We start from the raw sequence: 26,544 nt of genomic DNA on the forward strand, positions 1-26,544 counted from the left end.
CTTCTGCCCGCCACCTCCTATAGGCCTTTCTGACCTCACGTGACTCCCCCATATATTAGGCCTGTGACCTTACTTAGTAGACAGTCTGTGCCTCTGTTTCTTCATCTATAAAATGGGATACTGCCTGCCACAAAGGGTTGTTTTAACAGAGAACTGAATAACGTGATCCACATAAAAAATGTGGATCTGGCGCAGAGCAATTGCTCAATAAATATTTAATTGTTCAGTTTAGCTTTTGGAGCACAAGACCTCACACAAAAAGAAGAGATGGCATCTCGCTGGTATGTTTTAGGTCATTTCCTGTATTGAGAATGGCTCAGAGTTTGGGGACCCTGGAAGATGAGGCCAAATACTCCGCTAGCTATTACGTTACTGTTTCCACGTGGCCTAACTCCTCGATTCACACCTAATTTGCTCCCATCTTGTATTAGTTGCCTATACAAATATATACATCAAAAGGAAATAAATTAATGACATTGTAGGTGTCCCCCAGGTATGGTTTCCAGGTTCCCAGTAAACTCAAGCTCCAGCTGGTGATCAGAAATCCCTTTTGACTGTCTTTATTCTACTGCCATCCTGTGGCCAGCCTGTGCCACTGCAGCAGTGTGGACCGGTTGTAGCGGAGTTTTGTCTGGGTCCTCCCTGTGCCTGGGAAGGGGCTCCTTGGGAGGAAGGGAGTGCAGCTGAATGGCCTTCTTGAGTCCCCCACAAGCAGGCAGGAGTCTGGGTGTGAATCACCAGTCCTGACTTGATTTCTGTTTGATGAACCTTAAGGACAGATAGTACAGGATCACGAAGCCACAACTGATGCCAATGACAAAGAAGTAGATGGCGTAGAGTGGATAAGAGTTCAGGCCCATGGAATTGAGGATCTGCGGACAGAGACATCAGTGAGCTCATTAAGAACACGCTCAGAGGGCTGCTGTCTACGTACAGTCAAGGCCTGGGCTACTTACCATGTCTCCCGGGATACGGATGGTGATGTTGCCAGCTTCCATGTAATAAGCGTGCCCACTAAACTGGATCTTCATCAGCCCTTCAAAACACCATCGGAGGAAGGACACCTTGGAAATCAACGCAGGCACTGGAGAGAGTGAGAGTCATATTATTCAAAGGGTCTAACCACCTGCCTCCTAGGAAGTGAGTCTGCAGAGATGCCGTGGTGGCTCTGACCCAGGGGCAGCAAGTCCCCTGAGGGAGCTGAGAGCGGGGGAGAGAACAAAAGGGTGAAAGGGCAGAGGGGAAGCTGGAGACATGGACTGCTGGGACAGAGCGGCTGAGTGGCTGCAGGATCACCGTGCACTTGACCTACAGTAACTACTCCAGAGAGTAATTTCACTAGGTGTCCAGCATGTGCTTGACCTATAGTAACTCCACAGAGTAATTTCATCAGGTGTCCAGCACGTGCTTGACCTATAGTAACTCCACAGAGTAATTGATTAGGTCCAGCACGTGCTCAGCTTCACAGAACCTATGGACTCTGGAGTCCCAGCAGCCCCACACCAGAGATTACAGAGATGACTGAGTCTGTACCCTGACCCCATGGAGGCATCCTGGCTCAGGCAGGAGGAGGAAGCAGTGAACCCTGCCCAGCTCATCAGGAAAGGCCCATGGAAGGTGAAGAGCGGTGATCCACAGGCTCAGCTGTGAGGGCGTGGAGTGTACTGGGGGCTTCAGAAGAGTCGGGTGGAGGCAGCCAGGAATGAGCAGCCCCGGGCCCACTGGGACAAAGCAGTGACTGGCTCCGTACCTTAGGGAGCTAGCGCTGCAGGGGTGAGGGTTCAGATGAGGAACCAGGGTCATAGACACCAGCCTATCACAGTTGGCCCAAGATCAGCTGATAGGAGCCAGGGCAGGGGATGACGCAAGAGGACATTTCAAAAAGACATGGGTGGAAGAAGTGATTTGGCTCACTGGTGATGTAGGGAGGGAGAGTCAAAAGTGGCCCTTGGATGTCAGCCGGGCTGTATGAGAAGATGCCATCTGCCCCACCCCACCATGGAGCCCTTCCTTTGAATCTGCTCCCAACTCTGAGTTGGACTGAAGTAATGAGCTCACAACGCCAGAGGAAAGCAGACTGATCTAGTCACAGAAGGCCTCAAAAAGCTTGAGCAGGTGAGAAGAGCTGACCTCACCTGTCCACAGATTGTCCAAGCTTATCATGAAGCCCCCAGTGAGGTAGAAGGAGTTGTAGAGAGCGTTGCCGAAGAAGGAGGACATGTGAAAGGTGGGGAGCAGGGCAGCGGCGGCCAGGGCCATGACCCGGCAGCAGAAGACCACCAGCCACACCAGCAGGAAGTGCAGCAGGAAGGGCTCGAGGCCTGGGCGCAGGTTGGCCAGCCAGTAGATGGGCATTCCATAGATGATGATGTAGACACAGTGCTCAGGAAACTCCCCCAGGATCTGCAAAGGATGTGAGCCAGCGCCTTTATTTGCTGCTGATCTTTCAGTGTTCAAAGGCAGCAGCCCCCAATGTCCCCAGCCTTCCCTCCTGATGGTGACTGGGGTTGCCACTGGAGGGTTAGTGGGCACAGGTGTGTGGGACCCACAAGCATGAACTCACTGCTGACTTCCCCCTGCAGATGCTGTATGCTCCCTCTGGGGCAGTTCAGAGCTCTGGAGACCTGGTTTCAAATCCCTACTCTGCCTACCCAGACATGGTAGCTGTGTGGCCTGGAGGCAGCCACTTAACTTCTCTGAGCCTCCACTTCTTTGAAATGAGGACCGTCAAACCTTCCAACCTGCTTTCCAGGGACGTGGAGAGACTGGAGAGGTGAAGTATGCTAGTTGTGTTTCCCTCCTCTTCTCTGTTAGGTTTCTGGTGGCCAGAAAATTGTCATTCCTGGTCCATGGTCCTAGCCTTCTGATAAATGTTTGAAAAATTTATCAGAGACTCATCAAGTCTCTGGAAACTCTCCTAAGGATTCTGGCATCTGCAACCACAGATGATGCTCAGCCCCACCGCTGAGCAAAATGCTTCCCTGTAACATCTGTATAATGTGGAGAAGATTCTTCTGCCCACTGTTCCATGTGGCACTCACTCTGAAGCCTGACCAGTCACCTTGGCAAAGAAATATGGCCCCGCCGTGTACAGCCCATCTTCTAGTTCATAGTAAAGCAGTGCCCTCTCTGAGTGACCTAAAAAGGGGAGAAAAGGAGAATGAAAAAATGAAATTACAGTGTTGCTGTTTGAGTCTCTCTTTGTACAATTAAAACTAGTTTTATTGCCTCAATGTCATATATTAAAAAAAAAGGCAATTTTTGATCCTAATTTAGATGTTTATAATTCTGTGACTTATGCATTGCTGTCAATATAACTCCTGGTAGGAGAGAAAAGCCTCAGACTCCTAGGTAATTTGTTCTCATTTGCAAATACTGATATTAATATATGAAGTTTAAAAACAACCCTCAGCTTTTATTTAGCAGTCATGGTGAAATTGTTCAGCAGACCTGTCTCCTCCAGGAGCTATGCGGAACTCAGGCCAGCCCTGATCCAGTTCAGAGCGTGGCTGACACGGCCCTGCATGTGGGTCACAGAGAGCAGACCACACTCACATTTGGAGATGACATCCAGGATCACGTTGAAAGGGACAAGAGCTCCGATCATGAACAAGAGGGCCGCCGTGTCCGTCAAGGAGAGCTGGATAGCCCCGTGGCCGTAGTAGAGGAACCCGATGATCAGGGACATCAGGCAGGCCTCCGCCCCATGGATGAGGAGGGTTGGCAGGTCTCGGAAGTCGTTGGAAATCTGACGACTTAAAAAACAGAAGAAAGAGGTGCCAAGGGAACACCGGACCCCAGCACTGTGACCTTGGCCACGTCCTGTAATCTCCGTAAGCCTCATTTTTCTCCTCTGTAAAATGGGAAGAGTGGTGCCCACCTCACGGTTACTGTGTGGGTCAAGTGAGGTGACTGATGAGCGCATCTGTCTCACAGTCGGTACTCAGGAAATGATTGTGACTTTTACCAACACTGTATCCCCTTGCAATTTTGTTTAAAGAAGTCATCCTGAGGAAATAGCCAATCAGAAGTGTAACAATGTATGTACAAGGAGACATAAGATATAAGACTTCTATCCCTGGGTCAGGAAGATGCCTTAGAGGAGGAAATGGCAACCCACTCTAGTATTCTTGCCTAGAAAATCCCATGGACAGAGAAGCCTGACAGGCTACAGTCCACAGGGTCACAAAGAGTCAGACACAACCAAAGCGACTTAGCATGATATCATTTATATATTAAAATATTTATGTGCATGGAAACATCCTGGACTCACACCAAACACTCAGATCTGGTTTTCTGTGAGGGCTCACATAGCAGGGAAATTTCCCTTGTCCACTTGAGGGTCTCCTGTATCAATTAAATTTTTTACAATGATTCTGGGTGACTTCTACGAGCATCTGGCTAGCAAGGAAATGTTGATTTTGTTTAAAGAATCAAAGGAACAGGAGTTCTCTGTATCACATGGAGGGCTGGTGCTGATTTTTTCAAATGACCCTACCTCTTCAAATTAAATTCCTCCTTCAAATTCACTTTAGCTCTAAAGGACTTAATTTGATACAACTAAGACTTTTGGGGGCTAAGGGGGTGATGAAATGGCAAATAATTACCGGATCAGTATGGCAAACTGCTGTAGGGGGCCAGGCAGCTTAGTGGGAGCCTGGAATAGGTTGGTGTCAGGAGCCGGGCTGTCAGGAGATAGAGAGTGTCATGGGGGTGTAGGGACGGCCACTTTCTGCAGGGTGCTCTCCCCACCGGGTCACCCATTGCCTTACCTCTGCACACAAGTGCCCACACCCTGCTCCCTTGACTCCGCTGTCCATAGAAAGTCATCAAAGCCACGCACTTTTTCTTTAAACAAGGCCGCAAGGGACCGAGCCGTCTCCCTGGTGGCCACTTCCTGCTCTTTGCTTCGTCTGTCAATGCTGGTCAAGTCCACTGTAAGCATCGAGAGCGGGGCCATGGGTGACCTGGGTCCCACAGGTGCTCATAGCCCCGATGCTGTCAGAGGGGACCCTGGGACACGCTCCCCACCCTCTGAGAATGGACCACAAAGTGATCAGAACAGAGGCAGAGAGATGCCCAGGGGGACTCACTCTTCACCTCTCTGCCTCTTTCCTTTCCCCATTTTCATGACACATCTCAAGGCAGGAAAACATCTCAGAGGGGCCTTGTAAATCATGAAGGGTCCCCTCACTGTGTAGGGCCATAACTTCAAGTGTCAGATTCTCTGGGCACTGCCAGGCCGTGCCCTCGGATTTGTGAGGCATGAATAATATAAAATTGTATCTGTGAGGCATAATAATATAAAATTAAGAAAAAGATTTGTTTTTCCAGATGTGGGCACCTGATTTCTGGCAACTTCTCTCTAGGGTTACAGTATGTTGCTTTCAGTGGCCAGGCTGGCAGATGCCCTCTGCCCCCTTATCTGGGGATGACCGACCAGAGGATGACACACTGGCAGGAAGCCAAGCTGATATCTGAGCACAGGGAGATGGATGACCTCCCGGGGAGTTCACAGTGTGAGTGAGTGCAGAGGGCGAGAGCTGGTGGGCCAGAAAGAGTGGCCTCTTAGAGGGTTGGAGGGTGGATACTGGGAGAAGGGTGTTCCCTCCTGGGCACGGGAGGTGAGAGGCCCATTTCTGCACCTGACTGCAAAAACTCCAGTCTTCTCATCTGTAAGGACGAAGATGACCATGGCCTGGCAGGGCCGCAAGGGTCAAAGGGACACCCTCTGCAGTGTCTGCCCTCAAGGAACTGGTCCTTACCCACATGTGTATTGGGAAGGCCCTTGCTATACCAGGCCATCCTGGGAGGAAGGCTGGGCTCCAGGTGATCTATGTTTGGGACAAACCACAGCTGCTGCTCTCCTGGCCCTGGTACAGCCATGCAGCCTGTCCAGCAGCTATGGCACTGCTCAGCACTCAGGACCCAGGGTCTGCTTTCAAGGTGGGCACCTGGAAAGGCATCTGTCCCCGCAAGAATTGAGGGCCATGTGCTGAGGTCTCAGGACCCCAAGCAGGAAGGCATCTCTGGTGCTGACAGCAATTTTCATATCTAGAGACTCACAGGTCAAGACCCCCCAAAAGGCACTGAACTGGTCTGTGCTTTGGGTCTCCCATCCACAGCCTCTGGGTTCCCTGCCTTTGTGGGGGAACCAGGGCACAGCTTTAAGATTTCCTAGTGGCTTCCAACTCCAAATTTCCTGTTCTCCCTACAGAACCTGAATAAAGACCATAATTCCAGAAACTGATCCAAACTCTCTTGGATTATATGTCCTCTGGTTTGGAGCTCTCAGGAGGTTCTTAATAGACATGTGCACAAGGGTGTGCCATTCGTAGCATTTGATGCTGGGTAAACTGAAGCCTGTAATACATCTCATTTCCTCCCCTGCCTCCATCCTTGGTCCTATTCCCCTGAAGCCCCTGAGAGTTTCTCTCCTGGCAGGGTTGGGGTCGAGGGGAGCCCTGTTCCATGCCTCTGGCCTGGCTGACTCACCATAGTAGTCAGCAGGGTTGCTGTACCGCGGACAGGGGTGGCCGACTGCGGTGAAATACTGAACCATGTGCTGGGCTGCCCCCAGGTAGATGGTGGTGCCAGACGTCATCAGGAGGACCAAATCAAACAGCCCGAAGATATCGGAGCGCGGCTGGTGGATGGAGAGGAGCACCAGCCTGTTGCCTTTGGCCAGCCTAGACAGTGTTTTCACCAGGTTGTGGGCCGTGAAGCTGTCGAGCCCAGACGTGGGTTCATCCAGGATAAGGATTCCTTCCCAACACAGAGAAGCCTGGTTTAATGGGCAGGACTCCAGTTGGACCAGATTAAGCCAGGCGGCTCACGCGGGCCCCTCCTGCCTCACCTGGGTTCCACAGCAGCTGCACTCCGATGCTGACTCTGCGCCGCTCGCCCCCCGACACGCCCCGCACGTAGATGTTGCCCACGCGCGTGTTGGCGCATTGCCGCAGCCGCAGCTCCGCGATCACGTCGTCCACCTGGGTGAGAGGGAGGGCGGTCCCGGGGCTTTAGAGAGGCTGCGCGGGCCTGCTCCGGGCCAGGCAGATTGGGCTCCAAAGTAAAGACCCCTGAGTTTAAGGCTCTGGCCTACATTTCCCTGATGCAATGTTTGTTCCCGGATTCTTTCCACGCATCGGGAGCAGCTCCCACTGCTGAGCAAGGCACCACTTGCTGGGACTGTGGCCATGTCCCGGCTCCCCGCCAGCACGGAGAACCGGAAAACAAGTAAGCAAATATTTATCCCACATTTGGGGCTAAGATGGGACAACGGGGGAAGGAAGGCAGGTCTGAGCATTTGGTGGATTTTTTCTGATGGACAGATGGTGAGCCGGCTTGCTCACAGTTGGCCTGGAATGGCTGGACCCTGAGGCAGGGAGGGAAGGAAGGGCAGGGGAAGGATGTCATAGCTTCTTGGGGTCACTGGGATTAATTAGTTACCCTTTTGTCGCGCTGGGCCTGGGAGAAGTTTCTGGGCAGACGCAGCTGGGCAACAAAAGCCAGGGTCTCCCGGACGGTGAGGTTGGGGAGCAGCTGGTCATGCTGGCGAACGTGGGCCACACACTTCCTCACCAGCTGCGCTGTGCTGGGCTGCCCATTGATCCAGATTTGGCCTGACTTAATCTTGCCGCCAGGGCCTCGCCCAGTGATCACATCCAGCAAAGAGGCTCGCCCACAACCTGAGAAACCACCAGAAATATCCCTGAGGGGCTTCCCTGGTGGTCCAGTGGTTAAGAATCTGCCTTCCCATGCAAGGGACCCAGGTTCAATCCCTGGTCTGGGAACTAAATCCTGATCCAGAACTAGGAACATTCCCCACTCTTGCCACCCTCACAACCTCCCCTGACCCTAACCCAGCCAAACAGATAAATATTAAAGAGAAAATATATTCCCAAGAACGGACTTCTGCAGGGACCAGGTTGGAAGCTTCTGCTGCCCACGCACCCTCCAGCCACCATGTTCTGCTCTGTCCTTCCCTAGGGAAGGTGGCACAGCCCTTTAACCTGCATGGAGCAGCCAACTTGAACATCCTTAGGAATCTGGGGTGTTCAGGTCAGGCCAGCCTGTGGCTACGTGATAGAAGGCTGGAGTCCTGGTTGTCACAGGACTGCCTGTGCCCAGAGTGTATGTCCCCTCCCCCAAGCAGGGCTGGTGTTAATTGTACTAGGAAGCTTAACTATTTTTGCCTGGCAAACCTGCCAGCAACATTTCATCATTCCCCATCATTTGGCTCAGAAGCTGGCATTGTGGGAAAGACTAGTTTTGGAGAAATAATAAGGTATCTTTTAAAAATGCAAAACTGAAATCTGTTTTCAGAAAGGGAGAAAAAAAGAGAGAAGTAATAGATGTGGAAATGATTTTTAAACTATAGCACAGTAGTTCTGAATTTCTCTATACTTTTATTTTTATCAGTATTACTTTTCACTTTCTCTTTAAAAAATAGATCTATTACATACAAATTAATGCCATCCACTTCTGAATGACATAGAAATTGCTATCAATTTGGGGAAGTGTCCGATTGGATCAGGTTCCATGAGATTCTGTGAGACTCTTTGATGGCCATTTAATAGGGCTTAGGGTCTGGGAAGGCGTTCTTAAACAAAGCTGCCAAGAACAGCTCAGTCCAATTCCCCTAGGCAGGGTTTTGGTTTCTTTATTGTAAATTCCTTTTGGAGTAAAAAATTTCCAAGTAGTTTTTAAACAGGGAAAGCGCCAATGCACAGATGTAACGACTCTTCCTTGCCACATTCCCAGGCCTTCTGCAAGCAGCCCCCTGCCCACAGCCCCATGTCCCCTTTTATTTGTGCATAAAAGCAAAAATTGAGTAGCCTCTTCAGTCATCCTTCTGCTTACGGACCAGAGGTTTTCAGCATAGAAAGGGATCTGTCGACTGCCTCCTGGGTGCACCTCATTCAAGAGAACTTAGGAGGCACAAAATAGCCGGGGGGAAGCCAGAGGGAGGGTTCTGGCCTTACTCCTGGCTCAGCCTGGATACCACTGGATCCAGGCTCTGGAAGCACAGGGGACTTTCCCAACACAGGGACCTTAGGATTCCCAATCGGGGGGCAGAAAGAGCACGTTTCCTGAACAAAACTGTGAGAGGTGTGGGTGGTCTTTCCAGCGGAGGTTGTCAGGGTATGTTTGGGGAGATCCTCCGTGAATCAGGAGAAAACACCCACAGGCATTCAAGACTCTGCCAACTCAGTAAATTCATTCATTGGAAAAGCACCACTGCTGATTCTATAGAAGCTTAAATGCCTGGGGCTGTTTGAATTAATTTTATTTTGCTATTATAATTTTGGTGAGCAGAGTATGCTTCCCTCCTGGATCAGACGGTAAAGAATCTGCCTGCAATACAGGAGACGTGGGTTCGATTCCTGGGTCGGGAAGATCCCCTGGAGAAGGGAATGGCAATCCACTCCAGTATTCTTGCCTGGAGAATTGCATGGCAGAATATAAGTCATAGGTGGTATAATTGATAACCTTTCTAAAAAATCATTTAAATAATTTCAGCCAAGTAAACCTGTAGCTAAACACTAGCCTAGAATCGAAAATCACACACTCTGTGTGTGATTCCTGCTTGGCCTCTCCTGACTTACCTTTCTTCAACCACAAATCAGGGATTCTAGCTGTGGTGGTCAGGATTAACTGTGATGACTCTTAGCTTGAAGTGCCTAGTTAAGCCCTTGTGTTCCCTAGATCCCCAGTTCATGAAGAAAAAGCAGGTGTAACCAGAAAAGCTACCAGGTGTTAACAAACAAAACTGGCCCATGAAGTTTCCGCATTTTTCTTGTTAGATCAGAATTGCAGGGCCAGGACCAGCAGTTGGCAGGACTTGACCTGTGGGTGTTGTTTCGGTGACAAAGTTCATTGGCACATATCCTCTCATTTGATCTCTGGTTAGACAGTAAACAGAACTTCCCCAGCAGAAGACTAAAACTTTGGAGCAGATGGTCAAAAAGTTGAGTAATCTCTACTTCTGGAAATGATTAATTGGAAGGTATAAAGTGCTCCCTCTGACACTGTGTAAGGGAGAAATGCCTTTGATCTGTGTTTAAAAAATAAACAACAAACCCCAAGTGGAGTCAACTTGTGCTAAGCCCCATGTCCCCAGACTGAGATGTAATACGTAATTTAATTATAGTTTCAATCTCTCCTGGGAATAGAATCTTAAACTAGCCCATCTGAAATTGCTTAGTCAGCACTGATAGACCCCTGCTGTTGCTGCTGCTGCTGCTGCTGCTAAGTTGCTTCAGTCGTGTCCGACTCTGTGTGACCCCTTAGACAGAAGCCCACCAGGCTCCCCCGTCCCTGGGATTCTCCAGGCAAGAACATTGGAGTGGGTTGCCATTTCCTTCTCCAATGCGTGAAAGTGAAAAGTGAAAGTGAAGTCGCTCAGTCGTGTCCGACTCTTAGCGACCCCATGGACTGCAGCCCACCAGGCTCCTCCGTCCATAGGATTTTCCAGGCAAGAGTACTGGAGTGGGGTGCCATTGCCTTCTCCGGATAGACCCCTACTGTCCCCCAGAGAAAGGTGACCTTGCCTAAAACAATCAGCCCTTTGCTAGAATAACTTCCTCGTCCTACTTTGTTCTGCCTGTAAAGGTCTTTCAATTTGTACAGCTCTCCAGAGCTTTTGGCTTCCCAGGTGGCACTAGTGGTAAAGAACCCCCCTGCCAGTGCAGGAGACATGAGAGACGAGGGTTTGATCCCTGGGTCAGGAAGATCCCCTGGAGGAGGGCATGGCAACCCACTCCAGTATTCTTGCCTGGAGAACCCAATGGACAGAGGAGCCTGGCGGGCTGTGGTTCATAGGGTTGCAAAAAGAGTCAGACATGACTGAAACAACTTAGCACGCACACCAAAGCTATTGGGCTGGAGCCAACATCTTATGGAAAAATACAAATAAACTTTCCGGTCCACACAATACTTTCTGCCAGATGGGATGCTGCCCAATTCATGAACTGTTGAATAAAACCAATAAGATCTTTACAATTTAATCTGCTGATTTTTTTTTTTAAACATCTGAGAACCAGAAGACCAGAGTTCTAGTTCTTATTCTGCATTAAATATATGTCCTTAGGTAAATCATTCCTCTTTTCTAAACTTTGGTCTCACCTGTTAAATGAAGGGGGAATGATGCCGGGGCAGGAAGACCTCCTCTAAAGATGTTTTCATCGTGATCAGGAGAAGGAAAGGTAGAATGCTGTGTGGGGAACAGAACTCTGTTCTCCAGGCCCCCTTCCAGCTCGTTCTACACTCTGAACTTTTTGAAGCACTTCAGAAATCTGAATTTTTGCCGATGGTTGAACTAAGACTCGGGGTATCCAAGACATGAGTTGTGGCAGGGGCTGTGCCTACCCACAGTCTGACTGAAATAGGAATCTGATGGCGGGGGAGGACAATGAATGAGTGTTCCTTGTGGTGGAGGAGTGCCCTGGAAAGAGCATTCAATTCCAAAGCTGCCTGATGCCTTCATCCTATATTAATGAAGGATCAGAGCTCTGGCTGCAGCTGCAAGAAGCCTGTTTGTGATTCATGAAAGCTAGTAAATAGAGGAGCTGAGATTTGAACCCAGCTCTGTCAGACCTGGAACTTGTGCTCTCACAACTCTGCTGTATTGTTCTGTTGCTCAGCAAAGTTCTGTGAGGAGCGTCCATTTGTTGGAGGGACTGCCCTGCATCCCAGGAGAGAGAGAACCCATTGCCCCACTATTTGCCCCTAGTGGTACCTGAGCTCCCTATGACGGCCAGCATCTGTCCACTCCTCATTTTGAAGCTCAGGTTCTGAATACCCTGCTCACAGGAGTCCTTGTGAGATGTCCAGGGCATCTTGAAGTGAGCCAGCTGCTTAAACCAAGGTACCTGGGAGGCCATATCCACCTGTGGGGAGACATAGAAAGGTTCCTCAGAAAGCTTCACCTTCTGTTCAGCTCCCTCCAAGAGAAATCCTCCTCCCAAAACACAACAGGCCTGAGGGGGGTCCGCCACCCAGGCTCTGTCAGATATGGAGGCGGGCTCCACCATGCTGAGAACCTGAAGCTGCCATTTCCAAGTCTGAAGAGAACAGGTGGGAAGCATTTATAATAGCAGAACAGAAATAAAAACACGACGTGGGGCAAAATGATGTTTTCACTCAACAGTGATTTACTAATAATTTATCAAGTGTTTACTGTGTGCAAGGCATTGTGTTCATCTGTTTATTATGTCCCTCATCTCATTCAGTCCTCACTGCAGACCTATAACGTGTACTGTTATTAGATTGGCTGAAACTTTCATTTGGGCTTTTCCATAACATCTTATACAAGTCTGTAGATTGGGTAATAGTATTATAGGGTGGTTAATGTCTCAGTTTTGATCACTGTGCTATGGGAAAGCAAGATGTTAACGTTAGGGGAAGGTGGACAAAGGGTATATAAGAACTCTGCACTATTTTTGCAGCTTTTTCAGAAGTCTAAAATTATTTCAAAATATAAAGTTTAAAAATAAGTTTAGAGATTTTTTTTCACACAGAGTCACATGGTTGGCTTTATGTTTTAACAAAGGTCTCATTCTCTTTTTCATGGCCGTCAACCTCAGCTCCAACATGTGTAGTTGAGGGAAATCTCCGTAGTGTTTGCACCCAACACATGAGGCCTCAGTGTAGCCTGAACTCTGTCCTTAGGGGCAGAGGGTCCCCAGTTGGGACTCACCCTTCCCTTCTGCTTGGGGAATTGTTTGGCCCTCTCTGCTCCTCCCACCTGTCCTCAGCTGTGACTCTACCTGGTAGCTGAGATCTCGGACTTCCAAGGTGTTGGGCTGGCCACTGTAGGTGAAGTACAGGCTGTTGTCACTTTCGGAGGAGAACACGCTGTCCTGGAGGCCCTGCTGGGAGACATGACAGCTGAGGAGCTTCTTTAGAAGGAGGACTTGGGAGGGAGTCGATCTGGAGAGGTGAGAGCAGGAGCTAGTGCGGATGGGATCCCAAGTGGGCAAAAGATGGATTTAGGCAGGAGGAGCCCAAGGGCTCTGAGAAAACAGGAGCACCCATGAGGGCAGGGCTTCTCTTCCCTGCAGAGAAAATTATGGGGCTTCCCTCCAGCTCCTGACCCAGAGAAGCTCAGCCGCAGGCTGCTGGAACCTGATCCAAGTAACCTGTCATGAACAAGACCCAGACCCTGGACTGGAGAGAGCTTTGTGAGCCTCTGTGTTCGGGAAAGGCCGTTTAACTCTCCCTTTCCTGAGTCTGGCTCAGTATCTCATCCCAAACAGACTTTCTGTACCTAGCATGTGAGAGGAAAACAGCTGTCAACAAGCTAGTGCTCCATACTTGTGAAGACATTGCTCTTAGAAAAGTTGCATCTTGATAAGGATTTTGCACAACAAAGCTCTTCAAAATGCTGTTGGGAGATTTTGGAGTAAGTCCCTGTCATCACTGTTACCATCATCCTCTTCATTGTCGTCATCTTGCCGATGATGTTATTTTATGTAAGTCGCAAGTCATGTTGTGTTCACATAAACATGGCTGCTTTACCTGTGCTGTGCTTAGTCGCTCCGTCGTATCCGACTCTTTGTGACCCCACACACTGTAGCCCACCAGGCTCCTCTGTCCATGGGGTTCTCCAGGCAAAAATACTGGAGTGGGTTGCCATGCCCTCCTCCAGGGGATCTTCCCAACCCAGGGATCGAACCCAGGTCTACTGCATTGCAGGTGGATTCTTTACTGTGTGAGCCACCAAGGAAGCCCATGAATACTGGAGTGGGTAGCCTATCTCTTTTCCAGGGGATCTTCCTGACTAGAAATTGAACCAGGGCCTCCTGCATTGCAGGCGGATTCTTTACCAACTGAGCTACCAGGGAAGCCCGCTTTATTTGAATATACATCAAGTAAATCAGTGTTTCATAGTATCAGCTGATAACATGAATGGTACTCACCATCTGCAGATCTGAATTCCTTCTGTTTTATCAGTTCAATCATTTAAATAGCTGAGGCCCAAACAAGGAAAACTTGCCTTAAAAAATTTTCGCTTTTTAAAAATGCATTCAATTTCTGTTTCCTCGAGGTAGTGCAGGGAAAGTATGCATTCATTAACCAGTTCCTGTTGATTCCGATCTTCTCCCCTCAGGGCTGCTATTCCCCCACTGATATATTCCTTCAATCAGTCAATCAAGCATCCAGCAAACACGAGGAGGCCCATAACGTGCTTTAGGCTTGGAATTTGGGGTGTGACTGTGCAAAAGACAGTCTTTGGGAAGCTTAGAGTTTAGCGGACGAGACACTGAGGGTGGAGCAACACAGGCCAGATACAGAGGCATGATGTCCTTGACATGCCTGATCAAGGTGTATTTTCACTGCACACACAGTGCCCACGTGTACCTTACGTGAACACAACATAGCTTGGGACTTAACGTGAAAATGATACCCAACAGTCTTTTAAGCACCCCTGCAATGGTGGAGGTAAGGGGCCCTTAAAAGTGACATTGAGCCCAGTGGAGGTGAGGGAAATATATATGGTGATGGTGAGTTGCAAGCCCACTGTGAGTGGACCCCAGAGTTCTGGGAGAGTGTGGAAACAGCCAACCAGATCTACTTACCTTGTTTAATGTTTGAACCAGTGAGGTCAAGGTCGCATATTATACAGAAAAACATTGGAAGATAAACAGCTAAGTCTTTGGGGTATAGGAAGGAATACAGCAGGGAGAGGTCTCTGAGGTGGGGAGAGAAGGTCCTGGGCAGGTTAGGGGCAGGGGGATGACTTTCAAAGCTATTGGTAAGTTTATGATGGGTATGGGAGTTCACTGTTCTTTAAACTGCTTTGTCTGAAATATTTCAAAATATGTTTTAAAGCTGAGAGAGGGTGTCCATTAGGGGAAGTCCAGAGTCCTCCCAGCTGGAGGAGCTGGAGGTGAGGAGGTGAGGGGGTTGTGCCCTCGGAGATGGAGAATGGAACTCCTGGGGAGGTCAAGGGCAGCTCTGCGTTCTGGCAGGTCAGCCCTGACTCTCCTTCCCCACCTCTGCCGCTAGCATTCCCACCGCCTAGTTTTCCCATTTTATTTGGTTAAACCATCTGAAAGTTGATCCATTATTGAGAGACTCACTTGGGCTAACATGCATTCTGCTTTTTTTTCTTTTACAGATTTTTTAAATGTGGAGCATTTTAAAAAGTCTTTATTGGACAATATTGCTTCTGTTTCATGTTTCGGATTTTTTTTTGACCTCAAGGCATGTGGGATCTTAGCTCTCTGACCAGGGATCAGACCTGCACCCCTGAATTCGGAGTGCAGAGTCTTAGCCACTGGACCGCCAGGGAAGTCCCTACTTGCTTGTTTTTAAAAGGTAAATGTCTGCAGGAGGGATGTTAGTTGGTATAAGGAATGAGTTAGCTCTGCAACGAACACCTGGGCCAGAAGCTCACCAGGTTAGATTTTGGAAGTGGAAGAGTTGCTGAGAAAGGGTTGGACATTTTGGAGTCTGGAGCACGTTGTGGTGGTGATCTTAAACCTAGGGGTTCCACTCTCCAGGCTGGAGCTTGGAGAAGGTGAAGGGTGATGGGGCCCTGGGGAAAGAGGCATCAGGATGAGAAGACAAAAGAAAGGAGAGAGGCGTGTGCTACCTGCTCCTGGGTTCCTCCAACCCCTCTTCATCCTGGGCACAGTAGGCAGGCACAGACCAGCCCGGGGCCCCAGCCACCACAGGCAGCTCAACGCTCAGAAGAGAACTCGTGGCTGGGCGGGGGCTGCCTCTGTTCCATTTTGAAATATTTTCCTTGGCTCCTAGGAAGGATTTGTTAGACTCTTCCTGAGGTTTTGACAAACCCTCTGTATTTTTCAAATGCTTAAATATCTATTCGGCTGACACCTTAATCAGTATGACTGTCAGATCATCACTTGAATTTCTGACAGGTGACATGGAAAAAAGCAAAAGCAGGTTTATTTGTAGGTAACCAGCTCAGCTCCTGCTGGGCTACATTGTAATTTCTCCTTGTATTAACTTCTGATCAAATTCCTGAGTCAGAAGCACAGAGTAGAAGGAAACTCAGGGAGCGCAGAGCCCAAGTTCCTTGTTCTCAGATGCAGAGGCTGTGCCCTGGGAAAGCAGTGATGTGCTGAAGACTCTGCACTGAGGCCTGGGCCCCTCTTGTCCTCCTCTGGCCAGGCTTTGGCCCATGGACTGAGAAGTCTGTGGGCCGAGGGCACTTGCCACTCTGGGTACTCACTACCCCCAAATTCCCAGATGGCCTCAGGCCCTCTCCCAGGGCTGTGTGAACCTTGTCCTCGGCCCATCCCTTGGGGCACCCCAGGTCAGAGGGGCATTTGTCTGTGGAGGGGTGGATGTGACGTGGGTGGGCAGGGTGGGGTGGTCGTGCATGGGTGTGTGAGATCATGTGTGGTGCTGAGCATGGGCAGAGAAGGGAGACAGGCTGTGGCTTGTGTTGGAAGCCACAAGTCCTAGAATTTCTGGGTTTACATCTGGTCTTCCATGTTGTGAAGAAGGTATGTCAACTTAGGAGGATAGAAACTATTTTATTTAATAGCTTTTAACTTGACTGATAATTTTTAAGTATCTAGGCACAGGATACAGTTCCACTGGAAAAGACCCAAAAGATTGAGGGCAGGAGGAGAAGAGGGCGATAGAGTATGAGATAGTTGGATGGAATCACCGACTCAATGGACATGAGTTTGAGGAAGCTCCAGGAGATGGTGAAGGACAGGGAAGCCTCGCATGCTGCAGTCCATGGGGTTGCAAAGAGTTGGCCACAACTGAGAGACTGAACAACAACAAAGACGCATAGCCCTCGGCCTCTTGTTCTGGGCACCATAAACGTTAGACTGTCACTTGGCACCTAGAGGAACAGGAGTGAAGGAAAGGAAGTTGGAAATGGCAGGGCCCGCACCCCTTCCTGGATGTCATATTCGGGCAGTTCTTTGCATCCCAAGCTGTGGTGTCTGAATTATCAGACCATCTAGAAAGTGTCATTTTCAAAATCATTGGAGATTTTGTCTCCTATTCAGGCTGTACACACTGCAGTCACGGGGGAATCCTTTCCTGGCAGACGTTGGTTCCCTGGGGTATTCCCAGAGCACAGGGGTTACCTGCTGTGGCTGAGAGCTGACTGCGAGGGTGGGTTCCTGGGGCCTGGCTGAAGTCAGGTGCTAGCAGCTCAAGGCCAGTCTGGGTGGCCTGAGGCCCTTCCTGTGGTGTGGAGTCCTCAGTCCTTCAGTCCTTCTGTCTCCACCCCTCACCCCTTCGCAGGCAATCGAAGACTGATCAAACAGCGGGGTCGGCTGGGGCTGGAAGGTAGGGGACCTGCTTCCTCTCTGTGTTCTGATTTCACCTCTTGCTTCAAACCCTGCCCACATCCTGATTTCAGTCAAAGGCCATTTTTTTTTTTTTTTTTTTAAGGCAAACATTTCTCATGTTAAATGAGGACAGAAACCCTGGACAGAAACCTATTGGTCCCCTGCGGTCCTCTGTTCTTCCAGCTCTCCCCAGGGTCTTAGGACTGCCTGCTGTAGCTGTATCTGGGGCATACGATCTGATGTTCTCACAAGGTTCTCTGCCACCCTGTCTCATCAGTTAGTTGCCACTGAGTCTCTGAACTTGATAGCCACGGGGACAGAGGAGACACTGCAGTGTCCCCAGGCCATGTGAGCACATTTCTGTGTTGGAAAAAGTGAAAGTGTCAGTCACTTAGTCGTATTCGACTTTTTGTGACCCCATGTAGCCCACCAGGCTCCTCCGTCCATGGAATTCTCCAGGCAGGAATACTGGAGTGGGTTGCGATTTCCTTCTCCAGGGGATCTTCCCAATCCAGGGATTGAACCCAGCTTTCCCACATTGCAGGCAGACTCTTTACTGACTGAGCCACCAGGGAAGCCCTTCTGTGATGGAGCCGCATTTAGAAAAGAGCCAGATCGGCCCAAGTCACAAACACGACATCATTTCCCTGCAGGAGCCACTTTCAGGCAGGATGTGACCTCAGAGGCCCCCACCAACCCCTGACCCCACTTCCCTCAGCCCTTTGGTGCCCAGGAAGCAGAGTCCTGCTGCTTGTGGACCTGGCGGTGAGTTAGGACTGAAAGTTCCTTAGGAGGAGAGAAGAGTCTGATTCACCCCCTACCCACCAGGATGCTTGTGACCCACCATCACTCACCAAGTCATCCTGCGGAGCAGTGCTTCTCTCTAGCCCTGTCTTCTTTGGGGCCTCCTCTGCCATGGGGCCCTGCAGTGTCTGCGCTTTGACTCTGCAGTTTCCTTTGGGCTTAGCTGCTGCCGACCAGGGCCAATGTTGTCTGCTTCCCAGAGCCGGGCAACCTCTGGTCTGGCTCCCAGCATTCCTCTCTGGCAAGCCCTCCCACAAACACGGGCTGTGTGCTCTGCCCGCTGCTGAGATAACACACAGACACACACTGGCTAAAGGTACATCAGATAATGGCATCCACGACCAAGCCCAGGCCCGCCGCTGGGAAGTCCTGAGGAGGGGCTCCAGGGCCAGGTGAGAAGCAGGCAGGACAGTCTGCCACTAGCTCTTTGGCGGAGGCCACTCCAGGGAGGGTCAGGCCAGAAAATCCACCAGTCTCTGCTGCTTGTTGGCCATGGGCGAACTCCCCTTTTTGACTCTTGGGGAGTCCTCAGAACTCCAAGTAAACAGAAGCTCTCAGTGCTCCCTAGAGGAGGTTCCTGCAAAGCCTCGACACAGCCTGGGCATTTTCCATGCCTCGTACAGTGTCAGGTAAGGAGGTGCCTCTTTCATCTGCCAGGAGCTTTGAGCTGTGGTCAGGGGCAGCTGTGGCCTGAGGGGAATGGGCCTCTGCCCTCTGCTGGCTTTCCTCACCTAATGGGAGGCATGCACGGAGGCTCAGGCTTTGTCTTTAGTGGGTGGAGGTGGAGAGAGTAGAGGGGAAGGGCTGCCGGAGGGAACTTAGGAGCCAGTGTGAATGGCCCCTCCTCTTCCAGGCCCACAGCGGGACTGGAAGCTAAGACTGGAAGCTGTGCTCTGCCTCCTGCCCCTGCATTTTGCCCCTTGCCCCTTCCCCTTGTGGCTCCCTGGTCTATAACCTGCCCTATTCAGATGGTGAGGGCTTGGGAAATGGGTCTACTGGGAATACGAGGTGTAATGAAACCAGGTGAAGGAACGCAGGGTCAATTGAAGGAATAAACAGTGTCCTGTTTGCCATCTGTCATCCAGTCAAAGAGAGTTGGCATTCAGAGCAGCTGCCAGAAAAGTCTTTACAGAGGTGATCTTCTGTCACTACCTGCCACGTTCTGCAGAGGACACTGAGGCTAAGCCACTCTTAGGAGCCTGTCCAGAGAGAATTTGGGCTGAGCAGATCTGGGGCTGGTGCTGGGGGACAAGGGTCTGGAATCTTCTATGCTGCCTTTCCCCTGTGTGGTTTCCTTTAAAGCCACCATGTGGGGCCCTGGTGGGACATCGCATCTCGCCGACAGAAGTGGACCAGGCAGATCCTCAAAGATGTCTCCTTGTACGTCGAGAGCGGGCAGATCATGTGCATCTTAGGGAGCTCAGGTAAGCTGAGGAGGGAGTTCCCTACATTTTCCATGAGGACTCAGAAGAGGCTTTGGCTTGTTTTGAACACCACACTAAGGAGACGGGTTTAAGTTGTAGCAGGATGGCCAGAAGTCTGACATTAGAATGAAATCTGATGGCATGTCTGACTATGAATAGAACCTGGTTGTTGTTGTTTAGTTGCTAAGTCACGTCCGGCTCTTTGTGATCCCACGGACTGCAGCACTCCAAGCTGCCCTTTCCTTCATTATCTCCTGGAGTTTGCTCACACTCATGTTCATGAGTCAGTGATGCCACCCAACCATCTCATCCACTATCGCCCCCTTTTCCTCCTGTCCTCAGTCTTTCCTAGCATCAAGGTCTTTTCCAATGAGTAGGCTCTTTGCATCAGGTGACCAAAGGATTGGAGCTTCAGCTTCAGTCCTTTCAGTGGATATTCAGAGTTGATCTCCTTTAGGATAGACTGGTTTGTTCTCCTTGCTGTCCAAGGAACCCTTAAGAGTCTTCTCCAGCACCACAGTTCAAAAGCATCAATTCTTCAACCCTCAGTCTTCTTTATGGTCCAACTCTCACATCCATACACGAATACTGGAAAAACCATAGCTTTGACCTGTGCCAGCAAAGTGATGTCTCTGCTTTTTAATATGCTGTCTAGGTTTGTCATAACTTTTCTTCCAAGGAGCAAGTGTCTTTTAATTGCATGGCTGTAGTCACCATCTGCAGTGATTTTTGAGCCCAAGAAAATAAAGTTTTTCACTGTTTCCGTTTTTCCCCATCTATTTGCCATGAAGTGATGGGACCAGGTACCATGATCTCAGTTTTTTGAAAGTTGAGTTTTAAGCCAGATTTCTCACTCTTCTCTTTCACCCTCCTCAAGAGGCTCTTTAGTTTCTCTTCACTTTCTGCCATTAGAGTGGTCTCATTTGCATATCTGAAGTTGTTGACATTTCTCCCAGAAATCTTTATTCCAGCTTGTGAGTTATCCAGCCTGGCATTTTGCATGATATACTCTCAAGTAAGTTAAACAAGCAGGGTGACAATATACTCCTTTCTCAATTTTTAATTGCCCAGTTCTTCCATGTAAGGTTCTAACTGTTGCCTCTTGACCTGCATACATTTTCTCAGAGGCGGGAAAGGTGGTCTGGTATTCCCATCTCTTTCAGAATTTTCCATAGTTTGTTGTGATCCACATAGTCAAAGGCTTTAGCATAGTCAATGAAGCAGAAGTAGATGTTTTTTGGAATTCCCTTGCTTTTTGTATGACCCAACAAATGTTGGCAATTGTATCTCTAGTTCCTCTTACTTTTCTAAACCCAGCTTATACATCTGAAAGTTCTCAGTTCACATACTGCCAAAGCCTAGCTTGTAGGCTCTCAAGCATTACCTTGCTAGAATGTGAAATGAATGCAATTGTGCAGTAGTTTGAACATTCTTTGGCATTGCCTTTCTTTTGGATTAGAATGAAAACTGACCTTTTCTTGTCCTATGGCTAGTGCTGAGTTTTCCAAGTTTGTTGTGCAGCACTTTAACAGCATCATCTTTTAGAATTTGAAATAACTCAGCTGGAATTCCATCACCTCCACTAGCTTGGTTTGTAGTATTGCTTCCTAAGGCCCTTATGACTTCACATTTAAGGATGTTTGGCTCTAGGTAAGTGACCACACCATAGTGGTTATCTGTGTCATAAAGACCTTTTTATAGTTCTTCTGTGTATTCTTGCCACCCCTTCTTAATCTCTTCTGCTTCTGTTAGGTCCTTGCCATTTCTGTCCTTTATTGTGCCCATCTTTGCATGAAATGTTCCCTTGGTATCTCCAGTTTTCTTGAAGAGATCTCTAGTCTTTCCTAGTCTATTGTTTTCCTCTATTTCTTTGCATTGTTCACTTAAGAAGGCTTTTTATCTCTCCTTGCTATTCTCTGGAACTCTGCATTCAGTTGGGTATATCTTTCCCTTTCTCCTTTGCCTTTACCTTCTCTTCTTTTTTAGCTCTTTGTAAGGCCTCCTCAGACAACCACTTTGCCTTCTTGCATTTCTTTTTCTTGGAGGTGGTTTTGGTCACCAACTCCTGTACAATGTTATGAATCTCCGTCCGTAGTTCATCAGGCACTCTGTCTACCAGATCTAATCCCTTGAATCTATTTGTCACTTCCACTGTATGATCATAAGGGATTTGATTTTAGTCATACCTTAATAATGGTCTAGTGTTTCTCCCTACTTTCTTTAAGCCTGAATTTTGCAATTAGGAACTCATGATCTCAGCCACAATCAGCTCCTGGTCTTATTTTTGCTGACTGTAAGGAGCTTTTCCATCTTTGGCTACAAACAAAGAATATAATCAATCTGATTTCAGTATTGACCATCTGGTGGTGTCCACGTGTAGAGTCATCTTTTGTGTTGTTGGAAGAGGATATTTGGTATGATCATTTCATTCTCTTTGCAAAACTCTGTTAGCCTTTGCCCTGCTTCATTTTGTACTCCAAGGCCAAACTTGCCTCTTACTCCAGGTATCTCCTGACTTTCTAATTTTGCAATCCAATCCTCTATGATGAAAAGGACATCTTTTTTGGTGTTAGTTCTAGAAGGTCTTATAGGTCTTCAGAGAACCATCTAAAGGTTTAAAGAATCTTTTGAAAGATCCTTGAAAAAGATGACATCCTGCTGAACATGTAAGTTAATTCCTGTTTCAGAGAAAAGCACCTAACATAGTGCTTGGTATATAGAGGTGCTCAGTAAACCCAGTTTCCCTTCCTGGAGACGGGAATAGGAATTGAATAAGCACAAGGATGCCGTTTACCCCCCATGTGTACTGGTCTTTTAAAAATTATGATGTATTTTAAACACACAGATTGGGGAGATCCCCTGGAGAGGGGAAAGGCTACCCACTCCAGTATTCTGGCCTGGAGAATTCTATTAGACTATTCCATGGGGTTGCAAAGAGTCAGACATGACTGAGCGACTTTCACTCACTTCACTTAAACACACAGACAAGATAGTTAATAATATTCCTGTCTTAACAGCTAGCTTTATGAAATCTTAACTTTATACCATATTTACTTCAGATCATTTTTTTTTTTTTGGAAAAAAACAACACCCTAAATATTACAGGTTCCACTGAGGCTATTTGCATGCCTGTTCTCTACCTTCTTCTTCCCCTCCTCTTTCCCTGCATCAGCCAGTCATTGCAGGGGAGGGTGCAGCTCTTTGGGGCTGGGGCAACGCTCTGTGAGGGTCACAGCTGAGGATGCACAGCTGTGGGGGAAAGGGTGCGTTGGCCCTGAAGAGGGCATCCATGTGGCACATCACAGGGTCCACTACACTGCACATTTTAAGGTTGAAAGATTCTGACAAATTTGCTTCCCAGGACCCTGTTTTGATTGGGTTCTTGCTTGCAAATTGTTGACACTTTCAGCTACTCTCCACTTGGCATTGCTGTTTTCGATAGAGGTGGGCAGTGTAATTCTGTGATAGAAGTTAAGTGTGGTCAGCCTCTTTCGACTCGGGGGGTTACATCCACAGCCACTCTCCTGCTACAGTCAAGGGGTGGGGAGAACAACTGGATGGTGGCAGGAGTGCTGTTAAGATGAGGTGAAAAGGAATTCATTGATGAGAAGGGTTACACGTTCCTGAGATTTCCTTTCATTTCGTTTTTTCTTGGCCCATGCCACATAGCTCATGGGATCTTAGTTCCCCATGAGGGATTGAACCCGTGCCCTCAGCATTGAAAAATGCAGAGTCCTAACTACTGGACCACTAGGAAAGTCCCTCCTTTCATTTTCTTTTTTCAATTTTTAACCATTTCTAATTGTGTGCATGTACCATAACACCCAGGGTCATCCTAATTTTCCTTTTGATAATTATACTTCTTTAAAGAGAAAAGCTGAGTTATTCCCATAATATTGTGTCACTTGCTGCCTTCTCTGTGTAGGATAAAAGGGGTGGCATGTAGCACAACAAGGATTGAACCCACTTCTTGGAAATGTGTCCCACAGGCCAGTATCACGCTTCATACACATCTCAGCAGAACAGGGTGGGGCCCCCTGTTCCAGGGGCTCACGGGCTGGTTTCTGATGATTGCTTACCATGGTTTTATGACTGTTCATCCTTTTGTGCTGAACATGAATTCTTGGTAGACTTCAAGTTCCATGAGGGTGGGAGCTTGGTCTTTTTTTTTCCCCTGATGGATCCTCAATATCTAGGACAGGGCTTGCCACATAGTAGGTGTTTAATAAGTATTTGCTGAATAAATGATTAAGCAAATGAATTAATTCTATGAATTATTTTTAGTGTTTCATAACATGATTTCATTGGTGTCTTATCTAAAGCGGTATTTTTATCAAATCTTTACTAGTGAGGCAGAAGATGACTTAGGTGTTCACAGTCTCACTAGAGAATGGTCTAATGCAAGCCTGCCTATAGTCAGCCACTCTCTGGGGGAAGGTAATTTTATTGAACTCATTATTATCTATCATGTAATTCTTAGACTCTAGGCTGCATGCTCCTTTGCAGAAGTCTAGTTACAGATGACTTTTGTCCTTCTAGAAGAGATAATCCCGAAGGTCATGGTTTTATTGCCCTGTAGGGTATTAACCTTTATTTTTTTTTCCTTTTCTTTATTGTGGTAAAATATGTGTAATATAAACTTTGCCATTTTAACCATTTTATTTGTCAATTTTTTATTGAAGTACAGTTGACAATGTTGTGTTAGTTTCAAGTGTGAAGCAAGGAGATTCAATTATATATATGTTCTTTTTCAGATTCTTTTTCATTGTAGGCTAGTATAAGATACTGAGTATAGTTTCTTATGCCATACAGTACATTCTTGTTATTTACATACTTTATATAAGTAGAGTGTATGTTTAATTGCAGATCCTAAATGTATCCCTCCCTTACCCCCATTTCCCCTTTGGTAACCGTAAGTTCAATTTTCTATGTCTGTGAGTTTGTTATCTATTTTGTAAATAAGTTCACTTGTATCATTTTTCAAGATTCCACATATTAGTGGTATCACATGATATTTGTCTTTTTCTGTCTGACTTAATTCTGTATTTAATTCTGGTTTAATTAGTATGATAATCTCTCAGTTCCTATTGCTGCAGATGGCATTATTTCATTCTTTTTTATGGCTGAGTAATATTCCTGTGTGTGTATACATAGATATATACAAACATATATCAATATGTATACATACCTCATTTTATCCATTCATCTGTCTGTGGACACATAGGTTGCTTCCATGTCTTTGTCACTATAAATAGTGCACTGTGAACACTGAGATGTGTATATCTTACTGAACTAGAGTTTTCATCTTTTCTGGACATATGCCCAAGGGTGGGATTGCTGGATTTTGTGATAGCTGTTATTAGTTTTTAAATGAGCTTCCATAACTGTTTTCTGTTATAGCTGTAGCAATTTGCATTCCCACCAACATTGTAGGATGGTTCCCTTTTTGCCACACGCCCTCGATCGTCAATGTATTGCATAGACTTTTTCATGATGGCCATTCTGACTAGTGTGAGGTGATATCTCATTGTAGCTGTGAGTTGCATTTCTTTAGAAATTAGTTATGCTGAGCATCTTTTCATGTGCCTGTTGGCCATCCGTATGTTTTCTTTGGAGAAATGTTTATTTAGGTATTCCACCCATTTTTTATTTTTATTTTTATATTTTTTAATTGGGCTGTATGAGCTGTTTGTATATTTTCGAAATTTAAGCCCTGGTTGGTCACATGTTTGCAAATATTTTCTCCTAGTCAATAGATTGTCTTTTCATTTTGTTTATGGTTTCTTTTGCCATGAAAAAGCTTATAAGTTTGATTAGGTTTATTTGTTTCTTTTTGCTTTTCTTTTGCCTTGGGAAACTGACCTAAGAAAACATTATTATAATCTATGTTAGGGAATGTTTTGCCTATATTCTCTTCTAGGAATTTTATGGTGTCATATCTCATACATAAGTTGTTAAGCCATTTTGAGGATTTTTTTGTGTACCATGTTAACCATTTTTAAGTATACAGTTCAGTGGTATTAAATGCATTCACAGAGTTGTGCAAACATCACTGACATCTATCCCCACAAGTTTGCATCTTGTAAAATGGAACCTATATTCCCATTAAAGAATAGCTCCCTTTCTGCCCTTCTCTCAGTCCTGGCAACCATCACTACAGTTTCCGTCCTTATGAAAGTGTACTTATGTCCCATACTACTCTAAGTACCTCAAATATGTGGAATCATACAATATTTATCTTTTTGTGACTAGCTTATTTCAGTTACCATAGTCTGGGCAGTGTTCATCCATGTTGCAGCATATTGCAGACTCTCCTTAATTTTTAAGGTTGAATAATATTCCATTATATGTACAGCCCATAGTTTGCTTATCAATTCATCCATTAATGGACACTTTCCTTCCACATTTTAGTTATCATGAATAATGCTGCTGTGAAAAAGGGTGTACAAATATTTCTTCAAGACCCCATTTTTCTGTTCTTTAGGGTATATACCCAGAAGTGGAATTGCTAGATCATATTCTATTTTCAGTTTTTATAGAAACCACCATACTGTTTTCCACAGTGGCTGTACCATCTTATATTCCCAGCCACAGTGCACAAGCATTCCAATTTTCCCACTTCTTCGCCAACACTTGTTATTTTCTGTTTTGTTTGTTTGTTTTGATAGTAGCTATTAGGTGTGAAGGGATATCTCACAGTAGTTTTGATTTCTGTTTCCCTAAGTCCTTTACCCAGTCTTGAATCAGGTGGTTGGTTTGTTTGTTGTTGAATTTTAGAAGTTCTCTCTGTAATATTAATCCCTTATCAGATATAAGATCTGCAAATATTTTTCTGTCATTCTGTGGACTACCTTAATACACTATGAATAATGTCTTTGTTGAAAAACATAGGTTTAAAGTTTTCATGAAGTCCAGTTTATCTATTTTTCTTTTGTTACCTGGACATTTGGTGTCACATCCTAAGGCATTAACCATGTAACTTTGCAATTTACTCCAATCTTCTTTTCTTCCCTGAGTATGCATACTAG

At 47.1% G+C, this 26,544-nt stretch overlaps 2 protein-coding genes across 14 annotated transcripts in view; one reads left to right on the forward strand and one right to left on the reverse strand.

The window, feature by feature from the left end:
* Positions 1-309: 309 nt before the first annotated feature.
* ABCG8 (ATP binding cassette subfamily G member 8) lies at positions 310-18,529 on the reverse strand. Of its 4 annotated transcripts, none has more exons than XM_086327206.1 (13): positions 18,143-18,514; positions 12,771-12,875; positions 11,741-11,891; positions 7,450-7,688; positions 6,857-6,989; positions 6,496-6,765; positions 4,773-4,935; positions 4,608-4,685; positions 3,556-3,755; positions 3,062-3,138; positions 2,136-2,403; positions 957-1,084; positions 310-872 (listed from the first exon to the last, which is right to left on the reverse strand). In XM_086327206.1, exons 1-13 carry the CDS (start codon positions 18,425-18,427, stop codon positions 735-737), a joined length of 2,235 nt encoding a protein of 744 aa, XP_086183332.1. In that variant the 5' UTR covers positions 18,428-18,514; the 3' UTR covers positions 310-734. The 4 variants fall into 4 exon arrangements, 3 of the variants coding, with proteins under 3 accessions (XP_086183332.1, XP_086183333.1, XP_086183335.1); XM_086327207.1 differs by having other exon boundaries at positions 12,771-12,872; positions 18,143-18,513; XR_015137047.1 differs by having other exon boundaries at positions 545-872; positions 3,042-3,138; positions 18,143-18,529.
* The window catches only part of ABCG5 (ATP binding cassette subfamily G member 5), a 42,611-nt gene continuing 23,025 nt past the window's right edge, over positions 6,959-26,544 (forward strand). For 2 of the 10 annotated variants that reach the window (XR_015137048.1, XM_086327210.1), the window contains exons 1-3: positions 6,990-7,236; positions 17,242-17,286; positions 19,395-19,516. Coding sequence is in view for 9 of the 10 variants with exons in the window: in XM_086327210.1 (XP_086183336.1) it covers positions 7,112-7,236; positions 17,242-17,286; positions 19,395-19,516 (292 nt within the window). In the remaining variant the exon portion in view is untranslated. Of the gene's footprint in view, positions 7,237-15,124; positions 15,325-17,241; positions 17,287-18,491; positions 18,722-19,394; positions 19,517-26,544 lie in introns of those variants that run through there. The other 8 variants (XM_086327217.1, XM_086327213.1, XM_086327219.1 and 5 more) reach the window with 8 other exon arrangements.

The sequence above is a fragment of the Bos grunniens genome, chromosome 11 (assembly GCF_055505025.1).
Source record: "Bos grunniens cultivar Pamir isolate PY7600 chromosome 11, Bosgru_T2T1.0, whole genome shotgun sequence".
Taxonomy (NCBI): Eukaryota; Metazoa; Chordata; class Mammalia; order Artiodactyla; family Bovidae; genus Bos; species Bos grunniens.

Excerpts from the sequence above, each read along its gene's own strand:
- ABCG8 (XM_086327206.1), bottom strand. The coding sequence starts at position 18,427 with ATGCCATTATCTGATGTACCTTTAGCCAGTGTGTGTCTGTGTGTTATC. Across the intron at positions 11,892-12,770 it reads TCCGAGATCTCAGCTACCAG|GTGGATATGGCCTCCCAGGT; the intron begins GTAGAGTCACAG and ends GTCTCCCCACAG. Across the intron at positions 4,936-6,495 it reads CAACCCTGCTGACTACTATG|TGGACTTGACCAGCATTGAC; the intron begins GTGAGTCAGCCA and ends CGATGCTTACAG.